The 19,199-nt window shown below is 38.2% G+C and overlaps 1 protein-coding gene across 1 annotated transcript in view; it reads left to right on the top strand.

Moving 5' to 3' along the window:
* The window catches only part of LOC116257765 (protein IMPAIRED IN BABA-INDUCED STERILITY 1-like), a 96,568-nt gene extending 91,833 nt beyond the window's left edge, over positions 1-4,735 (top strand). The window contains exon 9 of the mRNA XM_050078685.1: positions 4,216-4,735. Within this exon, the coding sequence (XP_049934642.1) occupies positions 4,216-4,250 (35 nt within the window). The 3' untranslated portion in view covers positions 4,251-4,735. The remainder of the gene's footprint in view (positions 1-4,215) is intronic.
* Positions 4,736-19,199: the final 14,464 nt, after the last annotated feature.

Below are 19,199 nucleotides of genomic sequence, written 5' to 3'. Positions count from 1 at the left end.
TGTTCTTTTCCTCTTTAGCACCACACATACACTTGTTGCTGTACCTAAAGAGTCCATGAGATTGATTCAACCTGATTGCGTGGAATCTAACATAGTGTAACCATTTGCAATTTTAGTTTGCGTTGGTTACTTTTTCCTTCTTTGCTTCTGTGGAGTTCGCCTCAGTTGAAATTAAGAGTTTGCTGAGCGCCTGGTAAAGAAGACTGGCAGCGTCTTCGACTTTGATACGTTGACCAAGTGAGTGGATGACTTCCCTGTCGTCCTTCTGCAACCTGATTCGTATTGATGGCGTATCAAGTGGTCATGTTACTGTATGATGATTGTTGGTGGTCTCCAATAAGAACCTACGAGGTCTTAACTTTATGATATATAAAGAAAATTGTTCAAAAGTAACATAAGGAGCCTCTTCTATGCCCTATTAATTTCGATGGATATACCTGAAACTAAACATGGTAGCACCTGGCTTGCGTCGCCTTCATGTTTCAGGCATCTTTTCGTGTTACAGATATCAGTTCTTTACTATGCTGTTCCTCGGTGTTGAACACAGGAAGTATTACTATGAACTATGAAGAGTTCAAAGGTGATCAATCTATATCTTCTTTTAGAACGTTTTTCTTTTCCTTTTCTTTTTCTTTTTGGGCGAAGGATGAAATGAGGATTAACACCAAAAAAAATATGTACGGTATTGGAACAGCTATGCCAAAAGAATGACTTGCTAAAAAATACCACGCACAGAAAAAGGAGATTAATCGGACCAGACCAGGTGTTCAATGCGGTTCGTCTTTTTTCAATCCCCTGGTTAAGTAATAACCGGGCTGTAGAACCATTAAAGTGACGCTTCTGTTCAAATCTCCAATGGCATCAAGCCTTTGGCCATACTCTATGTCACCGACCAGAGTGTGGTGAAGATATTTTACTATTATTATTATTTTTAATTTATTATATATATAACAAAATGAGCATGTATATATTGTTATTAAAATTTATTTATTAATGTATATAACATATTTGAATAATTGTATTGAATGGAAAAATATCATAACGACATATATTATATAAGTAATTTGGTAATAAAACATTCTAACTGGACTCGGATGTGTGTTGGGGCCGCACCCATATCCGCTGTGCACTCGACTCGATGCGACTCGGACAGGAAAGAGTGTGGGTGTCACAGAGAGAGAGAGAGAGAGAGATATGGTGAGAGAAGGAGATGGTAACCGGGTGGCAAGTTTCTTCAGATCCATGTCAGAAGCGCCACCTGCGCACCTTCCCCACCCCCCAGCAGAAAAAAACTTTGGTTGGACCCGAGGGCTGAGATCTTAAATGAGGTCTTCTTCTTGGATCTCTAATCTGCTGCTATCTGTTTTGTTACTCCCTTGCATCTCTAAAAATATTAATACTTTGTATATTTTATATGTTCTAATATGCATACTTATTGGCATATTTTTCAAAGCTTGTTCAAAGGCAATCTTGTGAAAATTGGAATTGAAGCAGCCAGGCTGTTGACTGATTCAGTGATTCTGAATTGATTGTGAATAAGCAAAGAAATTGTTATATCCATTTAAAATTATACATATAAAATATAAGTAAAAATAAAAATTGGCTAATAAACCAAATTGGTTTGTTGCCAATTCAATTCAGGCTGATTTTTTTCGGTACTGTTGTAAAACTGATCGGCTTCCAAGCTTCCCATTTCAGGCCAGTTTTATAATACTGATGAAAGGAATACTGTAAGTCTTTGTTCTTGTTGAGTTTATTTCAAATGGAAGTATAAGCAATCCAATTTTCAAACTAACAACTTTCCTTATAATTTTATTATTACATTATAAGATATATAGCTTTATTTTGTTCGAACTTCTAAAGTTAATTAAATAACATATAAAGTAAATATAAGTTTTTTAAACCTTTTATGATAACTTTTTGTTATTTGTGCTAAGTCAAAGCGATAGGTTTATAAAGAAGTACTATGTATTCTTTATTTATTACTAAGAAGTTAAACTAAAAAAAAAAAATTGAAACACTGCTAGAAAGTGAATTTTTAATCAAAGGGTGGATCTAAACTAAGAACTGTTCTCTGTATGCTACCATTTTCTGAAGGGAAAGTAAATTAAAATATACACATTTTCTTGTGTACAAAATTATAATATGAGGCATGATTTCACTTTCCAATTCGGAATGGAAAAAGAAACTGAATAAAAATAGTTTAAGGCGGCACTCAATAATGTTAAGCGGACAGCCCACCATAATCTCTTTGGACAAAAAGTAGACCAATCTGTTGTATCTCCTGATATTTGATCATTGACGGATTTCGATTGCTAACATTATGCTGCTACGGTTTTTGTGCAGGAGCATCCTGATTGGGAAGTAAGAAATGGCGGTGTGTCTTTCCAAAAGGCGAAGGAAACAACACCTTGCAAGGAGATCCCATCTTTGCAGCTCATTTCTTAAATGGAGGGCCCCTTTGAGCTTTGCAAGCCGCAAGACAGGCCTTGTCACTGTGTAATTGGCGTTAGAGTAGGATCTGCCTTGATTATTTCTTCCTTGTGATCTTAGTGGAACCTCTTGTTGAAATCTTGTCCTCTGGCATTGATGTACTATTTTTTCTTTCAAGCATTGGACAGGTTTCGCCGTATAATACCTGTACATGTTTTATTATAAATAAATAAAAATTAAAAAAATACAAAAAAACGCAAAAAAATGCAAATTATTCGCATTTTTTTGTGTTTTTTATTTTTTGGCATTTTTTTAAAAACGCATTTCTTTCACCTTTTATAGCTGACTTGTTTTGCACGCTTTATATATGCGTTTTTTCGAATAAAATGTGTTTTCTGTGACAATGGCCAAAATATGTGCTACAAAGACAATCTTGTAAAGACTTCAATAAAATTTTTTCCTTGATTCTTTTATGTTGAATGCTTGCTTAGCTGATTTTTTTTTTTTATAAGTTTGCATCACATGCTTCTTTAGACCATAATTGTTGAACTACTGAAGAAGCTGAAGTAACTCTTTCAGAGAATGACTTAGTTGCATTCTTTTGGACTTTAATTACTGGGATCATGATTTTATCTGTGATGTCCATAGCAGCATTTTTGTGCTAATCTAAATATTGCTTTTATCAATTGCTTTTTTTTTGGGAATTCAAGCAGCACTTCAGGACAAAACCTTATGCCTGTGCCCATCCAGCTTGCCGAAGTACTCACCAAATAAAGAGATTGATGCTAAAGTTCGGGAAGATGATGCACGGAGGTGAAAACCATTTACACATTTTATCTTTTTCATATACTTTTTCAAGGTTGTGATGTTGAACTTTTAACCTTGAGTATAAGGTGGCTCTGCTACTGTTAAAATGGTCTCTCTTTTAAGGGCCCAAAGGGGATGTCCAAAACGCTTGTTTGGCCAAGAGGTTATCACCAACAATTTAGACATGCACATTAAAAGTAGAATAATTTGCTAAAACATGCCTAAAGATTTATCAATAATAAAAACTTACCTTCTTCGATGTTACTGAGGACACAGCTAAATGTTTTTTTATGTTTAACTTAAAAGATTTATACGTTTTCAATTAACTGTTAAATCAATAGAAAAAATACTATTTGTCCTCGTAAAAGTGACATTAAAAATGCTCAACTTTCTGAATGCATTTAGGTTTCTGTTAGGTAATTTATGGCATTGAAAAAAAACATTCACCTAACTCATTTAGACATGAACAGAAAAAAAGTAACTTGCTTAGATTTGGTTACGTCTTTTTTTATTGATGGGTATTGTTAAAGAGTTCAATGAATGGAAACAAAATTTGTCGATATTAAGGTTATCATCATCATTTTATCTCACTTAAGTTCGTGATAGCATATGTTTAATCGACAGAAGTTAGTTTTTGTTTTGACAGTCCAAAAACTAAGTATCTTTCTTAATAATTTTGGAAAGGATATGTGCTTTTTTTAGGTGTGTTCTTGCAAGGTTTTCCCAGTACATATTACCACATTGTCTGTGCATGCCAGTCTGCTTGACCAGCAGGGTTAGATTTAAGGGCCACCAAGCTACGTTCCTGTTGGAATGGATATTGGTGCTTCTGCTGAATCATGAACAGCGCTGTTTAATCCCTATAATGAGTCAGAACCTGCAGTTCTTCCGGATCTAGCCATTACTAAATCTCTGTGTGTGCTCTTTGTGGCAGCCAAGCGTTTTTATTGATTGTGAGTTTGCTTCTAATGACAGGTAAAAAGGGTGGAAGAAAGGATATGGGCGAATGATATTTTCATTGTTTGGAACAGCACAGTGGTCAGTCATGAGGATATTTAGAGGAAAGGCTCTCTTGTGTGCCCAAGGCTGCGGGGCCACCCTCGAACAACTAAAACACGAAGCTAATATGAAAGAATGGCTATACGGAGGCCTAACTTTTGCTGGTGACAGGAGTGAGGACCCAGGGGTCCCCTCATATTGAAATATGCTCGAGGGTAGGGAAGAAGAAGCCCTTTATATCCACAGCTTGCATATTCGGTGCTATGATTATGCTGTAAATGGCACCAATAGAAGAGGCCCTCCTCTTGGAAAGGAAAGTCATGGACGATGCCTCTCTTTTGCAGAGAGAGTGGCCATCCATTCATCCACAGAGCTTTTGTCTCGTGCCGTTTTTGTTTTGCCATTCTTTTCGTAATCCTGCCAGCTCTTCAAAGCATGTGAAGTTGGGGATTAGATCGAATGGGTGCTTAACGGTTTCAGGCAATTTCATAGCGTTTAGATGAGTTCGAGCCAGGTGATAGGAAGTGGTGTGGCTGCTAATGAGCGCAGCACCTACTCCTTGCATTCATTCAAAAATTGTCAATTTCTTGCGTCAAGTATCTTCAAAGCTGCTCACCAAACAAAGGAGCGTTCCTGTATGCTTCTCCAGGTGCATATGAAAATGAAAAAATGAGTGAAAGAAATCTTCCATCTATTTAATTGTTTCAGTGTCTAATTTTCTGTTTAGAGGACACGAGCACTGCTGGAAGGTTAGGCCTTCCAACGCTTATTGAAAGCGGAGCTGTACAAAATACTTGCAAAAAGAATTAAAATAGCTCAGCTGGACTTTGGCACAACAAACGCTGGAGGTGCCAACCAAAGACATACATGACAGTGTGACACTACACGGAACAGAAAATACTGTGCATAAATTACAGCTCCTTGCATCCGAATAAAATTTTGTCAACTTTGTGAGAAAGGAGATCCTCATCCAACATGGTAGCATTATAAGTCCTTGAGCACAACATTGGGAACTGGCGTAAAACATTGCTTCTACCTTCTATGGCTTGCTTGAGAAGCTTCTTTCGGCATTGCTCATAACAGCAAACTCCATGAAATCAGCAGAAAAGGTTTGAAGCAGCTCTTCTAGGATCGTCATTTTAGGCATTTGGTGGTCTTCCTCATTTCTGTACAGCTCGACTCGATCTCTGTATTGCCCGACACAGTTGTGCATTGTTAAAATATAAATCCTTCACCAGCACGTTGAAGAGGAGTCTCTTAGGATTCCACCTCCTTGTAGAATGTGTTAAAATATTTAATGTCCTTGTAACATGTGAAGAGTCTCCTAGGATTCTATGTTATAGTTAATATCTATATGGGAAGTCTCCTAGGATTCTATGTTGTAGTTAATATCCTTGTAATATGTGAAGTCTCTTAGGTTTCTATGATGTAATTAATGTCCTTGGAGCTTGTGAAATCTCCTAGGATTCTACGATTGGAGACTCTTAGAATTCTGAAAATGAGATTATAAATAGAGGCCGTGCAAACCATTTTGGCTACGGCTTCTTCTCCTCAGTTTCTTCTTGTTTTCATTCTCTCTCTCTCTCTCTCTCTCTCTCTCTCTCTCTCTCTCTCTCTATCTTCCTGCGTGAGTGCTGTTTTCGGGTTACAGATATTGGTGCTACATTTCTATCATGGTATCAGAGCGCCAGGTTACGTTATCTCTACCAAACGAAATGCCCAAACAAGTCTGATCTGGTTAGAACTCTTTTCTCATCTTGTCTCTATCCTGAATTTACTTTTCCCTTGCGCAATTCTTGTTCCTTTTTCTTCTTGCTTACCAAGGACACATCTTGTTATATCGTGTCTTCTTTCCCTCTCATCTTCTACCTATATACCATTCCTTTCTGCTGTCATGAAAAACCTTTCGCATTCTGGCATGTCCTCAAGTTTTCTTCCTCACCTTATTACCGAAAAACTCAACCATGAGAATTATCTGATCTGGAAAAGGCAAATCATGCCTTTCATAAGAAGTCAAGGCCTCTTTGGACATCTCGATGGTTCAACAAAGGCTCCACCAATATCCGTCTTACAGGAAATAAAAAATGAGGCAGGAGAAGTTATTGTTGTTCATGAAGACAACAATCCTGAACATGCTATGTGGATGAGACGTGATCAAAGTCTGGTTGCGTATATTTTGTCCACTTTATCTCAACAAGTGTTACTTTCAGTTTCTGATGATTGTACTGCAGAAGAATTATGGGAAACCCTTGCTGATACCTTTTCCCAAATATCAGAAGCTCGAATTATGTACTTAAAGAAAGAATTTCAGAATTTGAGCAAAGGTTCAACGTCTATCATGGATTATTTGGGGCGTATTAAGGCCGTCGCAGACCAACTTGCTGCCTCAGGGAATAACATTTCTGATAAGGAAAAGGTGCAGCAAACCTTGAATGGACTTGGGCATGATTATCATGCTTTTATTACAGCTCTTGAGGTCCTTCCTGTTCTGCCTTCCTTCAACGAACTACAAGGTAAACTTCTCCAACATGAAATGAATATGAAAAGAGTCATTGAAAGTACTGATCAAGGGAACTCCCAAAATGTGTTGGCTATGAATGTAAAGTTTGGTAAGAGCCATGGGAACTCCAACCATAGTGGTCGTGGCATTCTACCAACACCACATAACCAAGGTATGTCTCCTTTGGATACTTCAAGAAAAATACCAATTTGTTTTCAGTGCAACAAGAAAGGACACATGAAGGCACAATGTTGGTTTAATCCTCAAAATAAAAACAAAGGGGTAAGACATGATTATAAACAAGGAGGACAAAGTTCTAAATCCACCGCTGAAGATATGCAACAGCTATTGATGGCCGCATTCTCAAAGATGACTATAAAGCAAAATGAGCAGGGAGAATGGTTCTTGGATTCAGGTGCAGCTACCCATGTGACAGGAAATGCAGGTAAATTGACTAACTTATCCCCTCATTACGGTAGAAGTTGCATTATAACAGGTGATGGAAAATCTCATCCTATTACACATATTGGAAATGCACATATTCCATTGTCATCCTCGTCTCTATCACTGTCTAATGTTGTTCTTGCTCCCAATATCAAAAAGAACATCATATCCATTTCTAAACTCATTGATGATACAAGCTCTTCTGTTGAATTCACACCTTCTTCTGTCTATGTCAAGGACCTCCAAACGAAGAAAATGTTCGCTAGAGGGGAGCGTCAAGGGAATATGTACGTCCTCAAGGAATGTCTACCCAAGGATTCATCCACTTTTGATATAGGATTGAAGACATTTTCTCTTTCTCATAATGCGTCATCAGTGCCAAGTTCTTGCCATTTTCAATCAAAAGTAAGGGGCCCTAACCAATTTTTGGAGTCTGATTTGTGGCATAGTCGGCTAGGACACTGTGGTCGACATTTCATTGAAAAACTTGTCACAGATAGTCTCATTCCAAGATCAAGTTTACCTCTTACTTCAAGTGTCAAAAAATGTTCAAGTTATGGACTTTGTAAGAGTCATGTTTTACCTTTCCATAATATAAATCAAAGGGCTTCCAAACCTTTTGAAACTATTTTTTCTGATGTATGGGGGCCAGCCCCTATTGATTCCATGTCTGGGTCAAGATATTATGTCTTATTCATTGACTCTTACTCACGTTTCACCTGGATTTACTTCATGAAACACAAATCAGAAGTACCTCACATATTTCGAAACTTCTATGCCATGATTCAAACTAAATTTTCATCCAATGTGGTGCATTTTCAATGTGATGGAGGGGGAGAATATTCCTCGCTTGATTTTATTGAATTTCTACGTGAAAAAGGGATAACTAGACAAATTTCCTGCCCTTACACACCACAACAAAATGGTGTAGTTGAGCGGAAACATCGACATATAGTTGAAAGCGCCATGAGCATGATGCATGATACTAATGTGCCCATTTCCTTGTGGACTGAAGCCTTCCATACTGCTGTATACATAATAAATTGTTTGCCTATGACACTCTTGATGTCTAAATCGCCATATTTTACACTCTTAGGCAAACAACCTGATTACAAGAACTTGAAGGTTTTTGGTTGTGTATGCTATGTTCACGTTGATGCTGCCTTGAGGAACAAGTTTCAAGACAAAGCTATTCAATGTAGATTCGTTGGATATGCTGATGAATATAAAGGTTTTCGATGCTATGATCCAACAACTAAACGTATCAAAACTTCAAGAAATGTCATTTTTGATGAACATAGTTTTGATAATACAAATGAAATGCCTATGACCATTGAATCTTATGATCCCTGGACCAGTACACAGTTATTCAATGCAGATCCTGTTATAGAAAATGATGTGCCTCAAAGTGAAGATTCAGAGAGAGCAATACAACCGTCGGATATGGCTCAAAGTGAAAATCAAGAAGATCCAACACAGTCATTAAGTCATCACGAAAACAATAATGAACAGAGCAACGATGCACATCGGTATTCGGGTCTTATCTACAGTCGACGACTAAGGGACAGAGATGCTCACAGTGAAGAAGACAACATGCCCCACCTTAGAAGATCCCAACGCATTCGTCATCCCATTCACAGGTGGGTTAGCTATGATTCTTTATCACTTGATTTTCAGTTATTCATGGCAAAAGTTGGCAAGGAGGAAGAACCTACTTCATTTGATGAAGCATCAAAATCACATCATTGGAGAAAGGCTATGAAAGAAGAAATGGATGCCTTGCATGAATGTGGAACATGGGAGATCGTTCCGAGGCCACACGAAAAGAACGTAGTGGGCTCCAAATGGGTATACAAAATTAAATACAAACCTGACGGCAGCATAGAAAGACACAAAGCAAGGTTAGTAGCAAAAGGGTTTACACAACAATATGGAGAAGATTATGATGAGACATTCAGCCCTGTGATCAAAATGGGAACAATTCGCGTGATTATATCATTGGCAGTTGAATATGGATGGAGACTACATCAAATGGACGTGAAGAATGCTTTTCTTCATGGTGATTTAAGGGAGGAAGTATATATGGAACAACCTCCAGGATACACGAAAGGAGACTCTCATGCATGGGTTTGCAAACTAAGAAAATCTATTTATGGACTTAAACAGGCCTCACGTTCGTGGTTTGACAGTTTCTCTTGCAAGATTCAAGAATGTGGTTTTCGGAGATGTCCTCTAGATCACTCTCTTTTCATTTATCGAAAGGAAAACATATTTACTTTACTTCTTATATATGTTGATGATATTGTTATCACAGGCAATTCAGAAAAACACATAGAAGAAGCTAAAGTTTTGATGATGCAAAACTTCAAAATGAAAGAGCTTGGTGATTTACGATTCTTTTTTGGAGTGGAGATTGATAGGCACAATAATCGCCTCACATTGACACAACAGAAATACACGTTGGATTTGTTGAAAAAGTCAGGTATGTCTGATTGTAAGCCTGTTGGAACTCCTAGTATTCTAAATCAAAGACTAAGTGCTCAAGATGGGGAGTTATATGAAGATCCTACGCAATATCGAAGTATTGTTGGGGCACTTCAATATCTTACATTTACTAGACCAGATATTATATATGCTGTGAATCAAGTATCCCAATTTATGCATGCACCTAGAGATACTCACATGGATGCTGTCAAAAGAATATTAAGATATCTTAAAGGGACAGCAGGAGATGGCTTAGTTTATGGTAAGAGTGAAAATATAACTACTGGACATCAACTTATGACATTCACAGATGCAGATTGGGCTGGAGATCCCGATCAAAGAAAGTCCATTTCTGGTTTTTGTATTTTCATTGGACGTAATCTTGTGTCTTGGAGTTGTCGAAAGCAAAAGGCAGTAGCAAGATCCAGCACTGAAGCTGAATACAGATGCATGGCTGCAGGTACTGCTGAAGTTACATGGGTTAGACATTTGCTAGAAGACATTGGAGAAAAGATTAAAACATCAATGTTAATGTGCGATAATCAAAGCGCTATTAACATTGCCTTTAATCCCGTACAACATGGTCGAACAAAGCACATTGAGATTGATCAACACTTTGTTAGACAAAAGGTGGAAGACAAGGAAATTCAGCCTATTTATGTTCGTACAGATGAACAAGTTGCAGACTTATTTACAAAAGGATTAACAAAGGAACGATTCTGGTTTCTAAAAGGCAAGTTGTACATGGTGCAAAACCATGCACAACTTGAGGGAGAGTGTTAAAATATAAATCCTTCACCAGCACATTGAAGAGGAGTCTCTTAGGATTCCACCTCCTTGTAGAATGTGTTAAAATATTTAATGTCCTTGTAACATGTGAAGAGTCTCCTAGGATTCTATGTTATAGTTAATATCTATATGGGAAGTCTCCTAGGATTCTATGTTGTAGTTAATATCCTTGTAATATGTGAAGTCTCTTAGGTTTCTATGATGTAATTAATGTCCTTGGAGCTTGTGAAATCTCCTATGATTCTACGATTGGAGACTCTTAGAATTCTGAAAATGAGATTATAAATAGAGGCCGTGCAAACCATTTTGGCTACGGCTTCTTCTCCTCAGTTTCTTCTTGTTTTCATTCTCTCTCTCTCTCTCTCTCTCTCTCTCTTCCTGCGTGAGTGCTGTTTTCGGGTTACAGATATTGGTGCTACATTTCTATCATGCATGACACCAACTACCACCCGTTCCCCAAAGGTAACGTTGAGCATATAAATGATGGGACCTCAGGAGAACGCTGGGAAAGACGGGAAGGTGATGATCCCATGCTTTATCCATAACTCCACTTCCTTGGTTTGAGATTTCCAAAAAATGGAAAGAATAGCCTTCAGTACAAGCAGCCCAGACCGAGGATGTGAAACTCTTAGTAAAGCAAAGAGGACAGCTACTAGGAAGTTGAAAACCCACTTTCCTTAGTCGATCATGAGTAGGGAGCTGGGGTGCTCCATTTCCATTCACGCCAATTTTGGCCTTGTGATGGAGGACGCATCATCGCCTAATGATTCTTCCTTTTCGTATCACCCACTTCCTTGCCACGCCATGCGTGACGGTCTCTCTCAAAGAATCCACCAGATGAGTGTTGAAGTTTGGCATCAACCAATTTAATAATTGCATCATCTCAATCCACTGATCTATAGCTTGTGATCATTTGGCGAAGGTTCATGTTCACATAAGGATAAATCTGTCCTAAGAGATAAGGGCGAACCTGACAAAGTATTATAGATTGAGACCATCGATCTGTCCAAAACATAATTTTCCTTCCATTAGAGGGGATCCACTCCACTTGATCCTTTATGCCAGACCAACGCTTTTGCATGGATTTCCAGCCGTTTTCAAATTAAAAACAAAAAGGTTGTTAAAAAAGGATGACTTTATAATAAGTTTGAAAGGGAAAAATGGAGTCCTCGATGGGGGCAATAGATGGAACGAGGGCTGGTAGGCAGCCAGTCTCCATTTTGAATATCTCACTCTTTATGTTAAAAAAAGAGTCTGTTGATGCATAAGTTAAAGCATGGCAGGGAGGTACTTTGAGACACTAAAAGCAGACTCTATATCTTATGAGGATGAGAGGTTAGGTGAAGAATTCAGCTCTCTTCATGGGTAGTAAGATGAAATACTCATGCTTACCAAAGGAAATGAGAGATAGAGAAAAATAGTAGGATGAAATACTCTTGATTATCCAAGAAAAAGAGACATTGAGAAACTACAAGTTTTTCTATGCTCACTTAAGCAAAAGAGACATTAAGAAACTAAAGTTTTCCTTGGACAAAATTTCATGAGTCATTTCGCTTGGGGGTGCTTGGAAAAGGGTGTAGCACCTTGATTTCACTAAACCATAGTTTAATGATGGTTTTTCGAGCACACTTACCAAGGGTACTTGAATCCAAGGTTTAATGACATTTCCTCTTTATTATGGTGAAGGGCTACCCATGTTACTTGAATAAACAATAAACAAAATAATGTAGGCAAAATGAAGATAAAACTACTACATCTGCAAATGTCACGCAACATGTCTTATGCAATGATGCACGAGCTAATTTTCATAATTTAATTCATCACAAAACGATGGAAGAGTATTTGTGAGTTCGTAAGGTCATTCTCCACTCTTGGTGAACGGAAGAATTAATCTTACTATCCGGGCGACAACCAAAGCCTACCTCCTTCCCCTTGGCCCCAATGCCTAGAACTATATTGATGCAGAGTGGCAAGATTGTCACGTGCTTCAACTTGCATGTAGGACCCATCCCCCTTATGATACAAGAACATATCATCTCACTAATCAAATTGAAGACGCACCACATAACATGCTCCAAGCCTGCCTGTTTGAGCAATGCCCCTCGAGGCAAGTCATTTTGCACTTGTGAACTATTCTCCAAAATGGATTTTGATTTTGTTTCATTCACTTGTACCTTTTTGTTTATATGTCATAAATACGATAAAGTAGAATCCAAAACCCTACATGAAATATAAACATGTCAAAGCAAAACCAACTAAAACAATGAAATTTCTTAAAGGTTTCTAACCCACAAAGATTAAAAAGTACTACCCATAGTGTTCCAAGAATATTTTATGGCGGGTATGCCTATTGTCTAGAAAGACCAACATACCTATTGTCTAGAAAGTAGGGGATGAAAGACTCAAATAAATGAAATTAGGTACATGGGAGTTGTACCACTCGATGGAGCTTCATGCATTGCGATTGGTAGGTTATGGCGCAAGGACATTACTTACTCTCATGCTTACAGTCAGTTGCACTCATCGTTCTATGGTTGTGGTGGTAACTGAGATACATGGTCAGATTAAAAGGATCTCATGGCTAGTTATTGATGTGACAAGGGGCTAAACAACCTCTTAGGATAACAGTTTGAAATAGACGAGAGAATTTGTGCATCTGAGGGATCTCAACTTTTTCTACAGAACAAAATTCTTTCTAGCATTTAATTAGCTCCAATCAAGCTGCCAACTAGCAAGGACCTAATGAAATAGATGTCTCAAAGAAATAACAGAAAAGTAATAACTGGAGCACGCTTGAGAACAAAACGTCAATTTGTCATAAATTTTTCATGTTCTTTGAAATTCATATATTTTTTTCTTTATGTGCATGAGAAAATTTAAAGTGAAAAGACAAGCTTTTTTGCATTTGGAAAGCCTAAAAATTTGAAACACTTTTTATGTGCTAAAATATTCTCCTGTTTAGAACCATGGCAAAAAAAAGAAGAAAGTTAAGCAGTTTTTGCGAGTAAGGCAGGAAGGAAAGAAAGAGCATTTGTATTGAGAAAACCAGTCTGATCAAATTATCAGATATGATTATGTAACCAGATTTTTAATATCCTAATAACGTCATTTATTTCGAGTGTCTGAAAGTTTACAGCTACCCAAGAACATGTGCAGAGACAGGGTTGCTGCGACAGGGGAACAAATAAATAGAGGCTAATGATATCAATAATGTAGACATGAAATTAGTTACGTGCTTATCTTAAAAAGGTCAATGGCAGTTTCTTCATTGAAATCTTTTCCTGATGAGACCCATGGATACGGTCCTCATTCCTCTGTAGACAAACTGCTTGAGAAAAGTGATGGAAGTTCTTTTAGCTGAACCTTCAAAAGACGAGTTTCATCCAAACTATCTAATGAGGTCCAAAATTCAGGTACTCATCACCAACTGAAGCATGAACAATGATAATTCTTGAATCTATGAGCGTCCTCAGCTCTAGTAATCAGCTTTTCCATGTACCATATATGTTTCATCAACATTATGCTCCTCTAGGTCTATATTATCAGCATATGAAGCAAGTGCAAGGGTAGGAGCCAGACAGGGGCTTGCGCCCTTGTCTCTGCTCTGCTCTCTCTCTTGTGGGCGCTCACGACTCATTAGTAGCAGTACTGTTGTTGGAGGTTATTACTTGCAGCAAATTCATCTGTTTCCTCCTCCCCACATTCACACTGAGAGAGACGAAGCACCACAAAGATAGTGTGAGTATAAACAACTATCAAGCCTAAGCTTCATCTTACAAGTTCTATTTAACGAAAGCAAAGTGCATAATTATAAATTAATCCTAACGCTGATTGTTCTATAAGCTTATATGAACTGACTAAAATTTACGCTGAAAATTTTTTTCTCCTATGATGAGTTGAAAATTTTCAAAGAAATTAAAACAATTCTTTGGGGAGAGTCAATAGTTCACACTTCACAGTGTATCAATTTTTGAACTAGATTCATATTTTTATATCTGAGTGGCAATATCTAGAGTGTCATTTTTTGAATATATTAGTTATTACTGTTAGATTTCAAAGGTATCATGCATGTTTCATATATTATTCTTCCTTGTTTTCTTATAAAAAAATTACCAGTTCATGTATAACTGACTTTAGTGAATCCACTAATCAAGAATCTGGCTGATCTGATTGAATTTCCATAAAAGATACAAAATTTTCCCTCTTCCCCTCCTTTTTGGGATGTTGTTGTGGGGCTGCCTTTATACCATCCACAGCCATAATAAGCAAATTCCATTGGCATAAAAAGCAACTGACAGCAGCGTCCACAAGTCACCTCCTCATTGAAACACGGCAGCCTAGTTTTTTAAGCAAGCCAAAAGATGACAACAAATAGAAAATGTGAAGCTTGGACTGATAAAAATTGGAAAAAGCAAGATAAATAGCAAGTAATGAGCAGTGACCTGCCTGTGCCCTCAAGCTATATACTGTGGTAAAGATTTGAAACTGCCATTTTCAAGCAGCTGTGAATCTTATCAGAGATAGTACCCACCTTTTAAAAGGACCAAGCTAACCGAGTCAGATCCATGTATATTGCACCTTAGACCAAGACTTTGTCAACTTAACTACACCGAATTTTTCTTGTAACAAAACAATTTCCAGAACAAAGTACATTTTTCATATGATCAACTCATTCACCCTCCGACTTACCCTTGTGAAGTAGCTTCAGGGTCTAAATGGTTGAAATATTGTCAATACTGTAAGCATACTTTAAAAGCAACCAGTTAAGGGGTATAAATAACCACAGTCTGATAAAATATTCCATTAAGATGATCGTATCTACAACACGTACCATGGAACCGTTAAGGTTGAGCTGAATGGAAGATTGTTGTTGGTGACACAGAGAAGATCTTTTGTCAAAGATGATTGCTGCGACTGGGCAGAGCTGCGATTAAAATCCGGTTGCAGTCAGAAAATTTTCTGGAGATAATTTGAATAGGGAAAGTATCTGCGATCTCCACTGATGTAGTTTACCATATTGTTACTTTCAGGCTTTTGGCTTATTTAATGTCGTATTAGAGCCTACCTTAGGGAGAAAGCAATCTTTCAAATGACAGTAAATCGTTAACATCTGTTGCAAGTGTTGGAGTAGAAGAATTGCAGATCATGCAGAAACAGTAGCGAAAGGGATGTTGGTATGAGTGGTTATTACTACAATTGTGAACCTTTATTGAATGATCATTACAAAGAATTCAAAGAATGAAGATGGATTTACAGAAAATGTATAGAAAAGAATGGGAACTTCAAAAAATGAGTTTATAATCTAGCTTGCTGCCTTCAAATCCCCAACCCGCCAACGTGCAGAAATAAAGCAATTAAGCAACCCCCTGGCTACCCCTAGCTCCCTTAATGCCCTCTTCATCTTGCACAGCAAAGTTCATGCGTAGATTGTCCTGCGCTTCTTGTGGACCCAATGGCAGCAGCGATCATTTTCTTCTTCTTGTATGACAGAGACTATATTGTCATGGTTCATAGCAACCGTTGCCTCCTCCTCAAGTAGTACTAAGCCGTCTTCAACCAGTCCATACTCCTTTTCATTTCTTCTGCCTTCTTGTCCTCCTCCTCCTCCGATGACACCTCCTTCTTCTTCTCCTCTGACGACACAAAAGGCGAAGTGCAGAGCCATGGCAGAATCTCTGAAGCACCACACCTCAACCACGTCTTTGTCAGGTCGAAGAACGTTGCGCTCGACGACGAGCTTCCAGCCTTCATTGAAAAGAAACATCAAGTTGCTCTGCCACAACTTGAAACAGAGCGTTACTGACCCAACGCCATCATGACTTTGCACCCGCAGCCCTGCTCCTCCAATCCTTCCACCTGTATTGCAGACCGATTTCCATTCTTCATCGTGCATAAGAGGGCGCAAGACGTCGTAGGCGATGTTCCTTGGAATGGCGAACCGGTTGAGATTCCGGTTGGTGTCACTTGTCGTCAACTTCTTCGCACACAGGAACGCCGGTGGCCCCATGCCTCCATGCTCACCCACCAGCTCTAGCAGCCATCCTTCAGGAGCCCTTTGCTGCAGCTGCACCCTACAAGGTGCAAGTGGAGATGGCCGTTTCTGCTTCTTCTTGCAAGTCTTCTTCACCTTCTTCTTCTCCTGGCCCTGCTTCACGTTCTTCTGCTGCTGCTGCTGCTTCGCGCTCATCTGCTGCCGTTGGTTGAGCAAGGTGACAGCAGCGTCAGCAAGGACGTAGAGGTTTTGAAGCCCAGATGGAAAAGGAGGTAGGATGGCCATCTGTGCCATGAACGTTAATGGCTTCTGCGCGAAGCTTGTGGAGAATTATGAAAACCACTTGAAATTAGAAACAGTAAACACAAGTGGAGACGGGTGTGTTCAGGTAAAGGCAATCGTATTAATTTATGGGCAAGCACTTTCTAAAAACGACAATGAACTGGTTCATTTGGAAAATGGAAAAAGGCAGGAGATAAATGAACAAATGATGATCTCGTAGGGAACTTGAAACAAATTAGGAACAAATATGGACACTTGAGTACGGCGCAATAACGGTCGGTATTCGGACAGAGCAATGCTTATCGTTTGTTATTTCATTTAATTTTTTCAAATTAGAAAAATAGTTTTTCTTTTCTAGATCTCAATGTCCAAATCCAAGAATCAGAACTTACACCCAAGTCATGTTTTCATACGAAATCGCATAACTAATTCGATCTGAAATGCGGGTGATGGCATATACCCAACTGTCATGTATATCTCATGCTCTATTGATACCTGTGGAATTTATCAAATGTCGTCATAATTATCTCTCTCTTCCTCTCCCCACTGGTGGAGTTTATCAAATGCTGTCTGAATTTTTTTTCTCTTTCTCTCTCCTAATCTAGATTAATGCTTTCAGAAAATCTAAAAAAAAAATTTCTACTTTTCATCATGATCCAAATGCGCATTGAATACTTACTTTCGACCGCCTAATGTCTAGCAATAGTTGTCGTTAAGCATATGTCAGCAAGTTAAGATGACCAAATAAAAATCGAAAACCAGAATATAACTTGTTCTTAACTAATTGCGGAGATCTCAGCTCCTGAGTCATTTGATTTCTTCCTCGGTCTTTCTGCGCCATATATGCATTTTCGAATTGACATGCTTTCTCTCTCTCTCTCCTTGGGACACCCATACTCTTTCCTGCTAGAAAGAAGAGGGCTTAAGACCTCTCCAGCCTTAATAGAGGGCTTTGAAGCCCTCGTATCTGGCCGTAGGTTGAGAGAGAAAGAAAGGCATGGTTGCTTCTTCTCTAGTAAGAAAGCCCGGTAATACCCTTGACCATATCAGTCGAAGACAGTGAGACAGAATAAACCTGGAACATGGCAGTCGAGGACTCCACTAAGAATGAAAGAGAGAGAGATCCGAGGGTAGATTTAAATGTTAACAAACATGGTCAAAATTTGACCCACAGATCTGAAAACCCCAGACCTTAGATCCAAGGTTACCAAACACACCCTTAGTGAATATGTAGCAATCTTTTGTGTGTGTATGTTGTGATAAAGTATTAGAACTTTTTAATTTATCAGTTGATAGAATACAAACTTATATTCTTCTGCTAGTTTAGAATTGAATGCCTTGCAATTTGATTGCAGGTTTCTGCCCCTTTGAATGACACTTCTGGCTTTGTCAGTGCTACCATATATAATTTCTTTTTCCTAATTGCCACAACAGTTGTATTTGTCACAATTCAAGTCTTAATTCAGAGGGGAAGATAAAAGGATAATCATTTCCATTTACCTCTTTGGAACCATGACCGTTTGACCGCTTGACGAATATGGCACACATGTTTTTCAAGGAATTCATCAACTTAGAGGAATGAGAAAGTATAGGCCATGAGAAATCAACTTTGTTGTCTTCATCTTGGAAACCATGATAATTCTGTTTAGCAACCATAAACAAGTAAAATTAGAAATGAAAACTAAAAGTTGACTGTGATTGTTAAATAGATAAGATGGAGATCCTTTCCAAGATATGCGGCTTACATGCCATTTGTTCTTTTTGGCTAAGAGTAGAAGAAAAATTCTGAGAGTGGTATGCTTCAGAAGCATCAAATGAATCAATAAGACCAAAGTTCCCTCTTCGTTGCATGATTCCCTACTTAGCTACACTATGTTCCTTTGTATTTCCATTACCTTGGACTTTCAGTCCCAAGGAGTCTATGCGTTTCAGGGCAGGGGATGAATATGAAGAAAGAGATGTGAGTGCCCTAGATTTTGATCTCTTATGTGATTTCAGTGGAGCAGCAGTGTCTTCTTTTCTTCTCTTTGCCCATGCAAATCCAGTAGATCCAGAAACAGGGAAAGGGCTTGAAAAGAGAGTATCTTCTTGGGAATCATTCTTCCCGTGACAAACCTCTTCAGGGAGATCAATTATTGACTTTAACAGATTGATGCTAGAATAGACATTTCCCTTATCAATATTGACCTTTCTGCTATTTTTCAGTAGAAATTCTTTGAAAGAAAAGGAACTGTTCAACAAAATTGTCACTTGAGAATATGTCTAATAAGGTTAAAAGTTACTAATCACAACCCCAAAAATGTACATGAAAAAGATAAAATGTGTAAATGGTTTTCACCTCCGTGCATCATGTTCCCAAACTTTATCATCAATCTCTTTATTTGGTGGGTACAAAGGCAAGCTGGATGGGTCACATGCATAAGGTTTTGTCCTGAAATATTGCTTAAATTCCCAAAAAAAAAAAGATAA

Source organism: Nymphaea colorata, chromosome 7, assembly GCF_008831285.2.
Source record: "Nymphaea colorata isolate Beijing-Zhang1983 chromosome 7, ASM883128v2, whole genome shotgun sequence".
In the NCBI taxonomy this organism is placed as follows: Eukaryota; Viridiplantae; Streptophyta; class Magnoliopsida; order Nymphaeales; family Nymphaeaceae; genus Nymphaea; species Nymphaea colorata.
This window is presented reverse-complemented; position numbering and strand designations above follow the sequence as displayed.